Source organism: Acipenser ruthenus, chromosome 5, assembly GCF_902713425.1.
Source record: "Acipenser ruthenus chromosome 5, fAciRut3.2 maternal haplotype, whole genome shotgun sequence".
NCBI lineage: Eukaryota > Metazoa > Chordata > Actinopteri > Acipenseriformes > Acipenseridae > Acipenser > Acipenser ruthenus.
The window spans coordinates 37,506,096-37,524,011 of NC_081193.1; the positions used below are offsets into that span (position 1 = coordinate 37,506,096).

General features: G+C 38.7%; 2 protein-coding genes across 4 annotated transcripts in view; one reads left to right on the top strand and one right to left on the bottom strand.

Moving 5' to 3' along the window:
* The window catches only part of LOC117402951 (A-kinase anchor protein 12-like), a 60,755-nt gene extending 56,733 nt beyond the window's left edge, over positions 1–4,022 (top strand). For all 3 annotated transcript variants that reach the window (XM_059024126.1, XM_034004667.3, XM_059024127.1), the window contains one exon: positions 1,641–4,022. The gene's annotated coding sequence lies outside the window, so the exon portion shown is untranslated. The remainder of the gene's footprint in view (positions 1–1,640) is intronic.
* Positions 4,023–12,246: 8,224 nt separating this feature from the next.
* Positions 12,247–16,767, bottom strand: LOC117402578 (zinc finger and BTB domain-containing protein 2-like). The gene is made up of 3 exons (XM_034921236.2): positions 16,480–16,767; positions 14,339–14,518; positions 12,247–13,744 (listed from the first exon to the last, which is right to left on the bottom strand). Exons 2-3 carry the CDS (start codon positions 14,509–14,511, stop codon positions 12,439–12,441), a joined length of 1,479 nt encoding a protein of 492 aa, XP_034777127.1. The 5' UTR covers positions 14,512–14,518; positions 16,480–16,767; the 3' UTR covers positions 12,247–12,438.
* Positions 16,768–17,916: the final 1,149 nt, after the last annotated feature.

The window sequence follows — 17,916 nt, forward strand, 5'->3', positions numbered from 1 at the left end:
GATTTTAATTTTTGTGTTTTCCAAAATATCCGGGTCTTTTGTTGGTCAAAACATAGTTATCAGAGCTATTAGCATTATATAGCCCAAAGGAGAGAATGTTTCCTGTCAGAATTATCTGAAATCAGATTGAAAGTCCATGGAATGATGCCACTACATCTGTTTCCTGTTGTAAAATAAGCCAGAAAATCTAGGAAGTTGAAATTTGAAGCAGCTGTAGATTTTATACTTTATTTTTCTTTAGTAAATCGCCAAAATATAACATTGAGAAATTTTGAAAATATATTAAGAAATATAGCTTTCTGATATCTTCTGTCAAGCTCATTGGTACAAAGAGGTGATTGGCCTGAAAGTGGGAACAGATTCATTGTAAAAAAGCTTTTAATTATCTTTCGGTTTCAAAGCAAGTATGCAATAATTGACCTTGCCTACTTAGAAGAAAGACATGCTTGGCTTTTACATGTGTTAAATGTTAAATTAAGTAAGCCAAACAGACTTGTTTTTCCAACTGTAATAACATTGTAAACTGCTAATGTTGCCTGTTGTCATAACTACATTTGTGTAAATATTCAAAAGATGGTCAGTTACCATTTTACAAGGTCACCTTTATTAATAAAAAAATTGCTTGAGCAACAGGAGTTATCTCCCCAAACCAGTGTTTTGTATATTAGCCTAATTCTGCTGTGTAAAACTAACATTCACGCAAAACTTTTTTTTTTTACTGAATTATGATCAACTATAATTATTTTAGGGATATGCATATAAAAAATGGCCTCACATTTATTGATCGGATAAAATGCCTTGGATAAAGGCATTTGCCAAAAAAATAAATTCTAATAATAATATGCAAGACCACATATTTAAGCTCTACTTTCCATGCAAATCCTAGAGTTTAGATCTTTGTGTGGAAAAGGGAATACCCAGCCGAATGTTTAATCCGCAGAAGTGCAGCACTGCAGAAGTCAACATGAAATACAGTAGTAATATATTGTCTGCCATCCTTTGCATCAGCCTCACCTTGGACCGGCAGGCTATTCCCCATAGTGTTGCAAATAAGATGTCTAAAAGCAACCTCTGCTTCACGGATGGATAGGGATAAGCAAGAAGTCAGCATTATAGCTATTTGGCTGGAAGAAAAATCAATTGTGATGCTTTGAAACCTCTGCATCTAAGTGTATTTGTACTATATATAATATATATACATATACAGTACATACCACACATTGTCTTTGTTTCCTGTAACCAGTTTATAGCAACAAAAAAAATAAAAAGTGGTTTCTTTTCGACTTGATGTCAAACAAACACCCCTGGATAATGCCTAAATGATAAAACATGTCATTTTCTAAAGCTAAACTCATTATTCTGGGAGACACCCCATTATCACAAAATAGCTTTAAAAACAATGTTACATTTCTGCTCTTTTAATACCATGTAAACAATAACACATAAACAAAGTTTAACCCATGTCATGTAGAGGACATTAGGACTACAATTTTTGTTGTACACTGTCCCTCCAAAAAAGAACACAGAGAACCATTGAGGTTATCAGTAAAAAGCAATAATGTAGAACATCACATTCTTATAAACTATGCACGTACATGTGTCACTTAAAGTCTAACTGTTACTTAATCTTCTCCGTACAGATCTATGAAGTAAGCAGGTAATATCTGTGGAAGCCACAATCTGAAAGCAGGAAAAGAAAACTGAGGACTCCTGAATGCACACAGGAAGAGCTCTCATAGCGTGCAAGTGCACGAGGGATAAGACATACCTACCTACCTACCTACTTACCTGCCGCATCATTCCTGTCAGAAAGACAACCCTGGACACAACCAGGAGCTTCATCCACTGTTCTTCACAGCTGTGACCTAACAACTTTCAATGCTTTTAGCCTGATGAGCTTGTAATTAATGTGATGTCTGCTGACTTAATGACTGTCCACTCCTCCATTATTATAACCTGCCAGGGATTGTGGAGGCTTGTATGGTCCTTTGTTTTAGAAAGTACTCAGTGTATTTCCTTGTATATGGTATGTATCTAAAATAAGCCCTTTTGTCCTTTATCCCTGTCTATGCTGTATGCTGTTATCGCAGGCTTTATTGTAATTAGATTACATGAACATGGTACAAGTGTCCTGTTAAAGGCCAGTTTCAAGTAACTTTAAAGCCTCTATGTTCGGTAATAGACAACTAATGTCGTTTTTTTTCTTCATACAAACATACAGTTGTCATCAAGTGATCATCGGATTATGTGAATCCACTTTTGAGTTTTGACAGCCTGGGGACAATTAATTCATTATTATTTTGTGTAGATGAAACCTTTATGATTTACACAATCTTTTTTAGTCCACCAGTAATTTTAATAATTAATTACATTTTTTATTTTTATTTTGTCAACAGCTGGTTAGTCCCTGGCACTGTGATCTAAAGCTTTTTAAATTACACGATGATCTCTGCACATTCTACATTTTAAATTATTGTACCTCCTCTGAAAAGAATAAAAATGATTAAAAAGTGTTCCATGCTCATGTAATTCTAACAATGGGTCTGCCTGAAACATTAAACTGTAAGTGTTCAACCATTGCTTTTGAATGGTTATGACGATGCCTACTATAACACATATAGAGCTCTGCTTCAATACGCTGCATGAAAAACAAGTATGTACAGTGACCCTTTAATATATAAAATTGACCCTGCCTTACTGAGACAATTTAACAGTAAACTGGACCAAAATGTATTGTATATGGGCAAATACAGCACCAAACAACATTGTACTAGTATTAGCAATCTTAGTATATACAGTTGTACACACTACACTTGATGGAAGGTATCTGAAAAAATTATATTACATTAAATACAGTATTTATCAAGTAATGCCTATCGGTGTAATAAATACGTGCTTATTTCTTGCAGTTTTCAATTGGGTAAAGCCCTGAGCCCTGCAGAACATAGTGGCATGACTCCCCCTGCTGGCATCTTCTATGATTAATCTCCAGTTATGAATTTCTTATTTGCAGATTGTACTGGGTAAAATATGAATGCAGAATCATAGGTGCAAACAGGAAGAGCTCATACAACATAGCTGTTGTGTCTAAAAGATTTTCTGTATGGATGGGAGGTTTGGGGTAGGTGGGTGAGTTAAAATGAACTACAGTACCTAGTTGAACATGAAAGCTGCATTTGCACTGCCTTAACCCTGTTTTTGAACATGCTATCAATGCTGTTTCAGTCAATGGGTTCCTTCAGGTCCAGTAAGGGTTGTATGTAAGGTATTCTTGGAAGAGTGAGCTCACCGGGCTCAAAACAGAAATTATGTCATATTTGGGGCTAAGGGTCAATGCCTCACATACAAGCCCATGAGTGGAGGATTATACTTAAAAAAAAAAACAGATCTGTGCTTAATGCAGGTGGGAAATGTTCATTGGGCCCAATGAGCATGGTGCTCAACAAGAACACTGTGCAACATAGTTGGATAAAGGATGGGAAGCAGAGCTGTTTATTTTGCAGGACCGCTGTGACACTTTGAAACCCATTCTCAGAATTAACATTAAGTTATAAATAATAATAAAAAAATACCCTCCTAGCTTATTAGCTTATTATTATAAATTATGCTTGCCACCCACGATTCTAAGGAAAAAACTGAGAAAAAAATTACGAGAATGTGAGGAGGAAATAAAGTTCTGTGTATGAAGATAGCAGCTCCTTTCTCTAATCTAATTTTAGGCATTAGCTTACAGGAGATATTTGAACAACCACAATCAACTCCAGAGATTAGGTTGCTTGCATTAATTTCCTTGTGCTTTTTATATCATAACCTAAATGTGAACTTGGTAACATTTGTACAAATTGTATACCTATGTACCTTAAATCATATTGTAATAATAAATAACACATAGCTTCTAAAAAAAATAAACTTATAATAACGGTAGCATGGATTTGATTCTATCTTTTGTAGTTTCCGAGCTGTTAATACTATGGAAACACATTATTGTTAAATTTCATTTAAATAAAGCTAGCCTTACAAAACTTGCCTGCTGTACTAACTGAATTGTGATGCATTGAAGAAATTATATGACAACACTATATGAATACTATACTGTGCTGTCTGTATTAGTAACCTAAAGACATACTGGGGAAAAGAACAGGTGTCTCAACCCACAGTGCTAGCAATCCCTTAAACCACAGGTCAGGAAACATCAAATTATTTTAGCTGTTAAAACATCTGGTTAACTATACCAATCCTCGGTTCACTCAGTGTATAGATAACACATTTAACACCAGTGCTGCTGTATACTGCTGAAAATTCATGCAATTGTTGGCAAATTTGTTGGCAATTTAAACACATTATTATGTGTGTTTTGGCCACTTACTGTGCACCTGGTAGGGATATAAAATCCCATGCAAGGTTTACAGAAAATAGATTATTTTAGAACATTTCTTGAACCAGCTTAACCAGATCCTCAACCAACATCAAACTCCTAAAGCAGCACAACTATCTAAAAAAAAACAGAAAGCCTCAGACCACCAGTCATCAAAAGCATAGCCCCAGCTTTACTATCGCGGTTACTTATATCTGTGGACATTTTATTCACTTTAATACAAATCCTTCAAAGTGGCTGCTTCAATCCTTTCAGCTACCTATGCATGGAGACAATGTGTAGATTCCTCAGATGCACAGAGTTCACAGTTCCATCAATCGCCAGCTTTCCCTCCACTGGCATCCGTTCCTGTGACCTCTCATTGGTTCCCAGATCCCACTTCATCCTCCTACTACACACTTCCAAGACAGATTAGCTTCATCAAGGCCAGTTCATTCAGCTGTCAAAAATTAACTCTTCTCTCTGCCCTTATAGTTCCATGTCTAGATACCTCACATGTAGGAAACCCCTCCTCCCATCAGACCCGCTGTTCATTAATTCTTCCTGTTCAGTTGTATCAAGACATTGGTTCTCTTCCCACTTGGCCTCCCTGATCTCCAAGGCAGACCCCCCGCCCCAGTTCTACACCCCTCACTCCTTCAGGATCGGTGCAGCAACATCGGCAGCCAAGACGAGAATCAACCAGCATCTCATTAAGAGTCTGGGGCGCTAGTCTTCAGCAGTTGACTTGTACATTCGCTCTTCCATTTCTGACATTTTCACAGCTCAACAAAGTATTGCTAGCTTGCCCAGAGTGGGGGCTATCTCTTTGCTGGGACACCAGAGGGTTACTCCCACAAAGGGTTTTTCCTCTACATTGAGCGGGAGATATAAGTATAGTTATACATACACATAATCCATACACCTATTTAACCCCCTTTTTATTGTTGTCTCGTGTTTTTTTTCCTATGCGTTGGCACGTGGTCTTTTTCTTGTTTTTCTTTTAGGGGGCAAGTGATCTCACTGCCCTGACCTCGGGTCAGGCTACGCCACCTCTGCCTTCGGATAAGGGGGGTTCGCATTGTACACCTATCCTTTCGCAGCTCATGCGCTGTTTCTTACCTCAAAACAGGCTCAGTCCTTTTTTCCTATCATTTGCTCAGGACTTAGCCTGCTATGTGCTTAGTGCTCAATGTCCTAAACTTTCTACTCTTCCATCCTTTCATTTTCCTATTCCATCCTCGAGGGATTCAGGTTTGCATCCGCTACCTATTCCATTCTCGAGAGATGCTGTGCGGTCGTGGAGGCCACACCTCTCCTCATCAAGCAAGACAACTCCTTTTATATGTTTTCTCTAGAGGTCTCTCCTCTACCAACCCAATCTATGATCTAACAAGCTATTCTTCGTCCGCCGTACTCGCCAGGCTGTCCAGCCGGGCGAATAGTTTATCACATTGGACCGAAAGAACACAGGTTCCACGTTCCTATTCGTCCAGTGCACAGGAAGTATCTCTGCTTCGCCTTTCAGGGGAGCGTCTTTGGGTTTTCCGTGCTGTGATTCGGCCTCTCCTTAGCCCCCCGCACGTTTTCAAAGTGCATGGATGCCATCCTAGCTCCATTGCGGCTGCAAGTGATCAGGGTGATGAACTACCTGGACGACTGGTTGATCTGTCCCAGTCACAGGAAGGAGCAGTGGCCCACACAGCGCTTGTGACGAAGCATCTGTTGAGGCTGGGTCTCACCCTCAACGATGCCAGAGCCAATTAATACCGGTGTAAAGTACGGTCTACTCGAGTCTCTGGCTGGATTCGGACGACAGAGTAGCTGCCATTCGCAGCTGCCATTCGCAGCTGTCTGGCCCTGTTTAACAAGGGTTCACAGTACAGTTGGTGTTGTGTTAAAAACTATTGGGTCTGATGGCCACGGCTTCATCACCCACCCAACTAGGGTTACTCACCTATGCTGGGAAGCTTTACGATGGTGGAGGCAAGCCTCTCACCTGAATGAAGGAAAGATGGGAGTGAAACACAACCATCAATTGGTGATGACAGACACACCCAACTCTGGTTGGGGGACGGTCTGGGAAGGCAGAGGAGTTTGCAGACCCTGGTCGGATCGCTGGACATCCCTGCACATAAATGCGTGGGAGCTGAGAGCAGCCCACGAGTGGCCCAATGTGTTTTCTACACTTTCCCGCCGATACCGCTGCTCCATGCCTTCTTCGAGAAGGTCAGGAGAGACAAGGCCCCCTAGATGTCCGAGGAGATTCTGGTTTTTAAACCGCTGCTAGCAGCTGCAAGGCCAGCCTCCTCAGTCAGGTGCAAGGCACCCTTTGTCACCCAGGACCAGGCAGACTCCAACTGTGGGTCTGGCCCCTGAATGGGACCGCCTCTCCGCCTTAGGGCTCTCAGACGCAGTTGCCAGTACACTGCAGAATGCTAGGGCCTCCTTCACAGTGGCGTTACACGTCATATGTGGAAATATTTTCAAAACCAGTGCATGGCCCCAATTACTGCCCTATAGCAACTAATTTGCAGTTTCTGCAAGATCTGTTAGAGGCGGGTCGATCCACCTCTACATTGAAAGTGTACCTAGCAATAATATCTGCGTGCCATCTCCCCACTGACTCAGTGTCCCAGGCTCTTATATACTAGCGACCCATTTTTTGAAGGGTGTTCGGTGGTTACGCCCTCCCAGGAGATAGGCCAAGAGCTCTGCATCAGTCTGACCAGCTCTTTGTCTATCATGGGACACGGACCCTAGGACAGCCCCTCTCAAAGCACCATCTGTCACATTGGATTGTGGACACAGTCTCGGCTGCGTGTGATGATGCTGGCTTGCCCCCACCTGGCAGGGTAGCCGCACATTCCACTAGAGGGTTGGCTACATCTTGAGCCCTCTTCAGAGTCTTCAATGTCTGATATTTGTACTGTGGCTAGCTGGGCTACGCCGCATACCTTCTCCAGGTTTTATCGCCTTAATGTGGTAGACCCTGCCATGCCATCATTAGGCACGAGGGTCCTTGAGGGTGTATGTTCACACTACTAACCCCTGGGTTAGACAGTGCTAGTGCATCCCTCATATACTGTCGTTCCTTCTCCCTCGCGACGGCTCTGGTATACATTATCCCATACATAATGTTCATTGGTGGTCGTCTTCGAATTGGAAGGGAACGTTAGGTTACTTACCGTAACTCTGGTTCCCTGAAAGAGAAGACGACCACCAACCGCGAGGTCGCATTGGTCGCCCTCACGGGTTCGATGGAAAAAGAGAAATGGCTTCCTCAGGATGACAGTTTTATTCCCTCGGTGGGCGGGACCGAGTGCATCATCCCAGGAAGGGGCCTATCGGCAGCTCTGGTATAGAGAGCTCAGCGATACCTACCCAATGGGCAGGCATATCCCATACATAATGTTCATTGGTGGTTGTCTTCTCTTTCAGGGAACCACGGTTACGATAAGTAACCTAACGTTCTGTGTTCTGTTGCTCCAAACCCCTGTGTCTTTGATATCCTCAATCCAGAAAGGCATGTGACAGCATCTTAGTTTAGCCGAAAACTTGTTTAACATCGTCTGGAACTTGAATAAAAGTAAATGTAAAATCTGCAGTTTTACTCCTTATAGTGAAGGCAAATACATGCCGTAGAATACGTTAATTTGTTTATCTATCTATTTTTACAGAGCATTTTTCAGTCAACATGTTTTTCATGTTAATCTCACACCCTTCTCCTTACAGTCTCAATATCTGTTCCAATCTTGTGGGACAAATGCTATTGAAGGTGGTTGGTGCTCGTTGATCAGACCATGTTCATTTTATTATACATCCTGGGCAGGGCTCCAAACTTTCATTCTCTGCATTGCAGATGAGTGCACTCTTTGATCCGTTCAGCAATCCTTGATGTTTTCCAGTACTACAAACTACATTTTGAGTAGAGTGTTACTTCAAGTTTAAATGTTATTCAAGTGTGAACACATACAGCTGTGGCCACAAGTTTTGCATCACCCTATTAGAATTAACTAACTTTGCTTCATAAAGTCAAATGAAACCTGCTGAATAATGTTACGTTAGCATATTTAATTACATACCACTGTGGTTTTCCATACACTTAACAAAAAAACTGACACATTCAAAAATGTGACATTTCGAAATCAAACATGAAATACTGCACTACTATTATTATTATTATAATTATTAATTATTTTTTAGCAGATGTCCTTATCCAGGGCGACTTACCATTGTTACAAGATATCACATTACTTTTCCATACAATTACCCATTTATACAATTGGTTTTTAGTGGAGCAATCTATGTAAAGTACCTTGCTCAAGGGTACAGCAGTAGTGTCCCCCACCTGGGATTGAACCCACGACTCTCCAGTCAAGAGCCCAGAGCCCTAACCACTAAGCCACTATTGTGGCTTCTGGTAGATTTTTGCAATATCATTTAGCAGTTTCTTTGATTACATGATGTTAAATAAAAGATCTAAATTATGTTCACATAGTTTTTTTTTTGGTTTTTTTTTAAAATATTAGTCTTAATCTTAAAATTCTAGGTGATGCTAAACTTTTGGCCATAGCTGTAGAACAGGAGGTTGTCTTATTTAGCTTTCCTCTGGTAAGTAAAAACCATGTTGTTTTAGAATAATTTCTTATTGTGGGTTAAAATGCTTTGATTGTGAGCTCAGGATCTGCTCTTCAGTTCTAATTGCCTGCCACAGATATAACAGCAAAAGTGTCTTTCTATTGGTAAGCGCCAGCACCAGCACAGCTGTGTACATTACCAGCAATACTGAAACTAACTTGATCCAAATGATCTGTTCACTAGATGGTGCTGGCTCTTTTCTAAAAAAAACACTTTATGGCAGCAGTGTGGAGTAGTGGTTAGGGCTCTGGACTCTTGACCGGAGGGTTGTGGGTTCAATCCCCAGTGGGGGACACTGCTGTTGTACCCTTGAGCAAGGTACTTTACCTAGATTGCTCCAGTAAAAACCCAACTGTATAAATGGGCAATTGTATGTAAAAATAATGTGAAATAATGTATAATGTGATATGTTGTAACAATTGTAAGTCGCCCTGGATAAGGGCGTCTGCTAAGAAATAAATAATAATAATAATAATAATAATAATAATAATAATAATAATAATAATAATGGCTGATCTAGCGTACATCGTGAACAATAACTTAAGACCTCCTGAAATCAGGTAAAAGCACATTAACACAGACATTAAAAAAATGACAATTATCACACATTTGATGGTTGTACTTAAGTTTCCTCCTCTTGTTACCTGCAAGAACAGTAAATCAACAGGGAGAGTAAACTACTTCAATCAAACTTCCAGCATTGTGGAAAATGTATGCATACTGAAGAGAAAAACCAAGGGACTTGGTAAAACGTTTTTATGCTACTGAGAGGTGTAAGCCATAAAAAGGGGACACTTCACATCCTCCCCAGGCTTGCCCAATAACCTAATCACAAACTAACCTTAAAACATTTTTTGCTGGAAGGTCAGAATTTGTATTGACATTTTGTATTGCAGAAACCCCTAGGTATTTTACAATGTGTGGGGCAAATGATCTTTAACTTCAGAAATGACAGTCAAGAAAGGGTAAATAAAAACCAGTTCCTTTTTTACATTAGAACTTTTATTTGTCAAGACAGTGAAAACTAGGCTCATCAGAACCCGCACTTCAGAAGACATTGGAAGTATACTGCTTAAATTCCTGAGAACTTTAGAGAGATCACAATACTAATTTTGTTTCACAATGTGTGCTGGGTTGTTTAATTCCAAACCTGCTTGAAACAGCAGTCGATTTGCTCCCTATTCAAGTACTACAGTTAATGTAGCGGAATGTAAAAAATAATAAAATTACCAATTATCTTTGTGTAAAATTACAGATTACTGTAAAAAAAAAAAAAAAAAAAAAGGAACCTAAAATCTAGTGTGACAACAGAAACTTTCACACACCTGGTACTATAGCATCAAGTATAATGCTTACATGCCCCTGCCAAAGTATAGACATTCAGCAGCTTTATTTCAGGAATTACTTTAAACATCTCTTTGTTATTGCAGGTTCTTAACCAATTGAAATGATATATATATTTTTTTTCTTAAAATGTTACATTGTAATAATTGTTTACTAATTTGCTCAAGAGTATATATTCCTATTAACATTTCACAATACTCAAAATAATTTCCCCTTGTCACCTATATTTTAATATACTGAAAAATAATCTCCATGTTTTTGCTATACAATATATGTATCCACCATTGAAACCTACTTTACTTTGCACTGGTTTTAAAGACATGTTCTACCTCCTAGGTAAGGAAGACAAAGGTTAGTTCAAATTGTTGCTTATGAAAACAGATATCAAAGTTTGACCAATGTAGCAAAACAAAGATACCCTAATCTATTCAAGTATTTCATCTATTGCATTTTATCACTTCAGGACTATGAACCATGAAGACTGAATATAGCACATCACGTTTCAATGAACTGTAAATATTCCATGCTTTTTAGTTGCAACTGCATATTCTCTATACTCCTTTGTTTGGAAACATTATGTCACAATGTGACCTCTGAAATACCAGACATAACTGGCCTGTTATAAAGCCGGCTCTTTCTAAGGTGTATGTACTTGTATTGAAAACAACTACTGAAAAAATTCAACCGATGTTGCGATTCCATGAAATTTCCACAATAAATGCAAACTGCAAATTCAGCCTTATTGCATTACTTTTTATAATTAAAATGTCTGTTGATTTGTAATCCCACCACAACAGCCCCAATGCCACTTTATTTGATAAAAAAATAACAAATAAAAAAAACTAACACCATTAAAAAAAGTGTAAATACTAATATACCAACAAATAAAAAAAGCAGACAATGTGTTCCTAAAAGAAGCTATATACATTTCTGCTATACAGAATATTTGATGTAAATATAGCATATTATATAAAGTTATAAAGGTTTACTAAACATAACAAATATTTTAAAAGGTATATTAAAACATGTTCCAGAGAAATACATTGGCTAAAAGTATGGCATCTCACAGTATAAACATATTTGTGCACACAAAAACTAAACAAAAACACAATTACTATGTTTCACAGTCCTATCAACATTAAACACCCAGTGTTCTCCATTGATTACTACATAGTGGTGGCACTTATCCGACAAGAGAAAGTGGCATGGATAAAAACGTATTCTCCTTTACAATATTATTGGCACATGACATTTTATCCCCCAAAAAATTCAGAAGGATGGAGGCTACATTAAAACACTTATGGCTGGCCCTGATTTCATGAAAATGACCAGGATGTGCTGAGTAAGGCACTATGGGAGCTGTAGTTTTCCTCTTATAAGCATAAAACTTGTGATGGTAGCCTGCACATCACATAGCAGTATCATCATGTTGAAGGAAAACTTTCAAAACAACCTTTTAATTGAAAACAGCAGTTCCCTTTTCTTACTCAGCAGAGAGGAACTGCTGCAGTATGACATTTTAGGCCAAAACAGCCCTCAAACCATAGCCTGAAGCTGTGCTTGCATTGCTCATGTTACTTTGCTCAAATGCATGTTCAAACGTATTCTCATTCAACGCATTATTACCCCCACCTCACCCCACTCACCCCACCTCACCCCACCTACCCCACCTCACCCCACCTCACCCCACCTTACCCTCATCTCCAAGGTGGTACATTACTGCTTTCAAGCACAAACTGGTGCTCAGGAAAGGAATTAACATACAGTGTATGGGTATCTATGAGTAGATGTACCGTGCACTATTCCATCTTTACCACTCCAGCCCTGTGTGTTCAATCGGCCTGCATTGAGAATGCTTTTCTATCCCTTCTTACTGAGCCTTGAATTAATCAGATGTACAACTTGGAAGGTGTCACATAGCCTAAATGAAGCCTACATTTTTCCCCATAGAAGAACACTGAGAAACACCCATGATATATGCCGACACAAACCCACAATGCGTGTTGCTAACTGCTTAGATTATTGTATGCGAACACCACAATTAATATATAAAAAAGAACACATATAAATTTATACACAAATATAAAAATACCCCATTATTAGTCTACTAAAATGTCCTCCGTTTTGATAGATGTAATTACATGTCCAGAATCTGAACCCTCGTCTTTAGGAGGCTCTTCATTTTGCAGTGTCGGCTGGTTATCCAACATTGAGAAAACCTGAGCGTTTTGGGCAAAGCACAGATGCTTGATAACCTCGTTGGGGCTGACGAACGTCATGTCACATACGTTACACTTGTATGGCCTACTGGACGGGAGGAATATGGCATCCATTTGGCTGCCTTCTTCATTGGAACAGAGTTCCATGCTATGCTTGTCTACCACTGTATATGATTCAGCGCTCTGGTTAAGGCACACATGTCTGGCAGCTTGGTTTGCCCGGCAGAAGCTTTTGCCGCAGGCGCTGCACTTGTAAGGTTTGCCAGTGTGAATGTACATGTGCTCCCGCCAGTGGCTCTTCTGAATAAACTTGCGGCCACATGTGGAGCATTCATATTTTCGCCTCTTGACCTCTCGCTCCAGGTCCATGCTCTCCAGGTTGTCTATGTCTGCAATGTCCGAGGGAGGTGGCGTCTCTGCCTGGGGCTGCAGACTCTCCATTCTTGGGGATTCAGTGGCCCGCTGAAACTCCCCGTCACTAATGATGTCACCTCCTCCCTTGGGGGTGTCCTCTGGCTCCCTGGCTGGTTCTGGAGCGCTGTTGCACAGCATCGGGGACAAGCTTGCCTCGGCTAGGCTGGTCGCTGATGGAAACAACATCTGAGAGTGAAGCAGAAGGTGTTCCCGCAGGGTGCTCCGCTGGTTGAAACGGCTGCTGCAAAGATGGCATGAATAATGTTTGCGAAAAGAGGAGTTTCTCTTCATAATACTGGGCTTGACATGGAGAATCGTGTTTGCAGCAGGATTTTCGTCGACAGCAGGTACATCCAAGCTCTGCATCTCTGCTGTGGAAGGATTAGCATGAGAAGCATCTGCTTCCTGAATGGACTGGACTTGTCGGGATTCAGAGACAAGCTGGTTACCCTCCAAAAGCTGTTCCTGGTCAAAGGTGGAGGAAAGTGCTTTAGGCGCACTTAGTCTACTGGGAAGGCCAGCCTGTTGATCTGCAATCTGAATGCCATAAAGGGAAGTGGCCAATGGAAAAAGCTGTTCAGGGTGTGGAAATACACCTTGTCCAGCCAGGCTGGCCTCTTGTAACAGTGGATAGGCATGCAGAAATTTCACACCCTGCTCCAGTCGGACTGGGTCAATGAGCTGCGGAGCCAGCTTCCCTGTGTACATCAGATTCAGGAGGTAGCTAAAGATATCAGGCTGTATGTCTGCTGGCTTTAATCGGACACAATCTCTGAAAAAATAAAAAAATAAAACAAATTTGTCAGATATAGTTGTTTTTTTTGTTTTTTTAGCATGAACTACGTTATTGTTTTTTTAAGGAATTTTATTCAAAGTAGTGGAAAACAACTTTCTTATAGTATCAATAGCTCTGCATACCCTTTGCTTGTGTTAAAAAAAGAAGCTTGGTTCTTGTTTTTAGTTATTTCATTTGGGATATGATGATATTTCAAATACACTTATAGATTAAGTTCATGCTGCTTATCCCTAGTCTCCGTCTGTGTTACAGTTCAAACCTAAAATCACTGACACCAGCATTCGTAGGTCTATCTATCTGAATATACTCAATTAAAAAGTTATAATGCTACTAAAAACATAATGGTAAGACAGTTGTCTGCAATGTGCAAGAGGGCATAGCACCGTCTTAAACATGTAAATACAATTAAAATATAATTTAACCGTCATTTACAAGTTGTGTTACAAACCAAAAAAAATAAATGTTTTGTGATTTTGTGAGAATATAAAAACAAAAATTACACACACAGAGCAATTCCACAAATACTACTTGCTTATTTAAAATAATAATACGAATTTAAAAGCCAATTACCTGTCCTGGTGAATGAAGAGCATTCTGAAGTAGTTGGAGAAGGCAGCAAGAACAGATTTGTGTGCCTTGAAGAAGACATCACCGATAGCCACGGTGCAGTCACATAGGAACCCAAACTCCCTCTGAGCATTCAGCTGCTGTAGGAGGATGAGACCATGGTTGGCCAGCTCCATGCTTCACCTAGAAAATGCATGAGCTGTCTACAATTATATGCTTTACTGAGAGATATTTTACATAAAATACATGCACCACTGATTGCAATACAGTCAATGAATGTAAGACCCATTCAACGCTGGAGGTGTACTGGGCTCTAGGAAAGATAACTCAAACCCACCTTTATTTTCCCATATATAATATTAAGTAGGGTGGTAAAAAGATACAAGACTTAAATGTGAAAACATAAGTGACATTATAAGGAGATGGTCCTTGCTCAGGGAAGGGTGCATTAACGTTAGTGATGACTTAAAAAGACTAGATAAGAAATTAAAAAGTACAGTATTCAATGAAACCCTGCCTAATAATGTTGATGTTTAAATCACGGACTTAAAACTAGCGGTTTTTGCCTTATGTTTCTATTTTATCAGAAATGTAACGTCTGTTTTTTTTCTAATTGCATTTTCTCGGTGAAAAATTGTCATTATGTAAATATATTTTTAGAAATAATAATAATAATAATAATAATAATAATAATAATAATAATAATAATAAACATTAAAAACACTTAAGCGTCAGCATTAAATGGAAAACTAATAGGTATAGGCTAGTAACTTAATTGTATTACATTATTCAGGAAGGTTTTGGTGTCAGTTTCTCATACATTTGAAAATGGGAACTAAAATTTGAGCATTTTAAAAGACAAAAGTGATGTTAGTATCGGTTTACATTCATGTTGAATAAAAAGCAGAACATACTCGTATGTGGTTTATATATTATATATATATATATATATATATTTTTTACAGGCCCCTAAAGGTGAAAACTAAAATATAGCCAACAGGAAACTAAAAAAATAGCCAACAGGAAAATAAAAACGGAACAATGTTATCTTCGTCAGAGAAGCAAAAACTGCTGCATGCAACTTACATCGCTTGACAGCTACATGAATAATATTGTAGTATGTGGAATTCCTGTAATTAGTTTAATGGTTTTCAATTAATTTCTAGAAACATAGTTGTGCATTATGAAAACTGCATATCAACAAGATCACGATTAAAGATAAATATTATGTAAAAATATTAAAGCACTTAATTCCATTCCCATTGACGTAAAGCCTTGGTTAGTCAGCTATTTTGTGATGTGCACGGTCGTGGTACTACGTGTCATACATACCATGTCTGTGCAAACCAATCTTAAATCAAAAGATTCTCTAGTTAGTACACCGATAAATTACAATAGATCGAAGAATCAGTTTTCTTTTTTGCATCGGAAGTTTTAAAAGCAGCCCTGTTACAATACTATATCATATACATTTGTGTGTTTTAACTCGATATTCTTGTAGAAATACAACTGGGAACAAGCGTTGTACTTCAGTACATTGGATTTTTTTTTTATTTTTAAATAGGCAGTTCTCATAGCTGATTTAAATTAAATATATAACAGCCAATCAGTACATGCCCACTCTCCCGAGCGGCTGGATGGTTGAAATACTACAGTGATTCACAATAATAACATACTGTACAGTCAGTAATCAGATCGCAGACAAGATTTCAATACAGTTAGATAGCACCGCCCTTCACGGAGACACGTGGGCCAGACAGAGCTCCTGCTGATTAAAACCACTTCCGCAGTGCGTATTCTTCATAACTCACTAAATGTAACATGCTTGTTTCACTTTAATAAACATTTCATAAGAAGTCACACCGGTTACAAGGTGGTTATACACCGAGGTTAATATTATTCCCTGAACTGTTATGGATTACGATTGTACAAATTGCGGCTATGATCGCCTGCTCAAGCAGAGGTCAGGCTGCAGGGTGAAGCGAAACAACGAAGCTTCACGAAATGGACACACAAGGAGGGGAAGGGGGTGGTCACCGAGCACTATTTTAACTTAAAACTATTTGAAATGTCTACAGCTTTTAAAAGGCACTCGGTATACACACTCAGACGTCCAAAAGAGAAACCGTAATACTGTTACCTACCGTGTTCTCCGTGTAGCTCTTCTAGTTTTTGTGCGTTGTTGTTGTTTGTTACCGGGGACTTGTCCGTTGAGCTTGCAGCTGCTCTAGTTCCTCTAAACGCAGCATTGGCGGCGATGGTCGGTGTTTTCCGGTCGGGTTACGTTACAATCACATGACCGTCTCCAAAGCATTTAAAAAAAAGAGCACTTGTTAATCCCACTGCCCCCGAGACATTGCTAATTTGTTTTCTGTTTGAAATACTATTGCTACTACGACTGGGCGGCCTGAGTGTGTTTAGTCAGACTGAATGTATTGTAATGCTGCACATCCCGGTTTTAAAACGGTAATACAAATTGCGCAATTTGGTTTGTAAAACATACAACGATTTGTGATCTTTCGTTTCAAGTACATTTGTTTTACCTGCACTAGTCGCGAAGTTAAAAAAAAAAAAAAAGGAAAAATAAATAAATAATAAGAATAACTAAAATTATGTTACAACACAATGCAATACATAATAAATTAATATTTACATTCTGGAAATTCAATGAAGTATTTCTATACAAATGCAAGGTCACCAATAGGTCTTGTATTTTGATTCAGTCTGCAGTCCAATGTGTTCTGTAATTGTTTTACAATGTACTGTATTAGCTTCACATTTACCCTCCACAGTCGTCTCAAGAAAACCAAAGGCAGCTATTTATGGTGTGTGTATATATATATATATATATATATATATATATATATATATATATATATATATATATATATATATATATATGTATATATATATATATATATATATATATATATATATATATATATATATATATAATTTACTGAGTGTGTTATTATGCAATATTTATGTAATTGGCTAGTTTATTTTTGTATATATAAACTTGGCCCATTGTTTTGAACAACGTTTACTTTTATGAATTTACATTTAAAATATAAGAACAAAGAAAGCTTAAATTTAATCGGTCTTCTAAATTATACCTCGTTTCCACGGACAGTCGATATTACAATCAAATTGTCAATTATTTTAACGGTAAATCCATCTAGATATTCTTTCGCATTTGATTCATGCAGTACATATATCTCTGGCAGACTGGTATGCAGAACAGGCAAAGAAGCGCTGGGCAAGGGAAATAATTGTGTCAGATGTCAAGTGGATATGAGAGTGGCAGTGATGAAGCCAGTTTGCTTGAAAACATTAAAAGTTGATTTAAAAAATCTGGAATTGATCTGATGCGATCAGAAGCCCAGAGCACGTACCCGGGTTATGTGGTTCATGGAAACGTATTATTGTTAATCAGATTTGACACAAAACTCCTTCAAATGATGGATCTCTTTAATATCATAAGATGGCTACAAAATACAAAGTTTACAGTCTGGTATTCCCAGTCTGGTATTCCCAGGTTACAGTTGCAAAGCATCCCTGACATACCTAGGAATCACAAA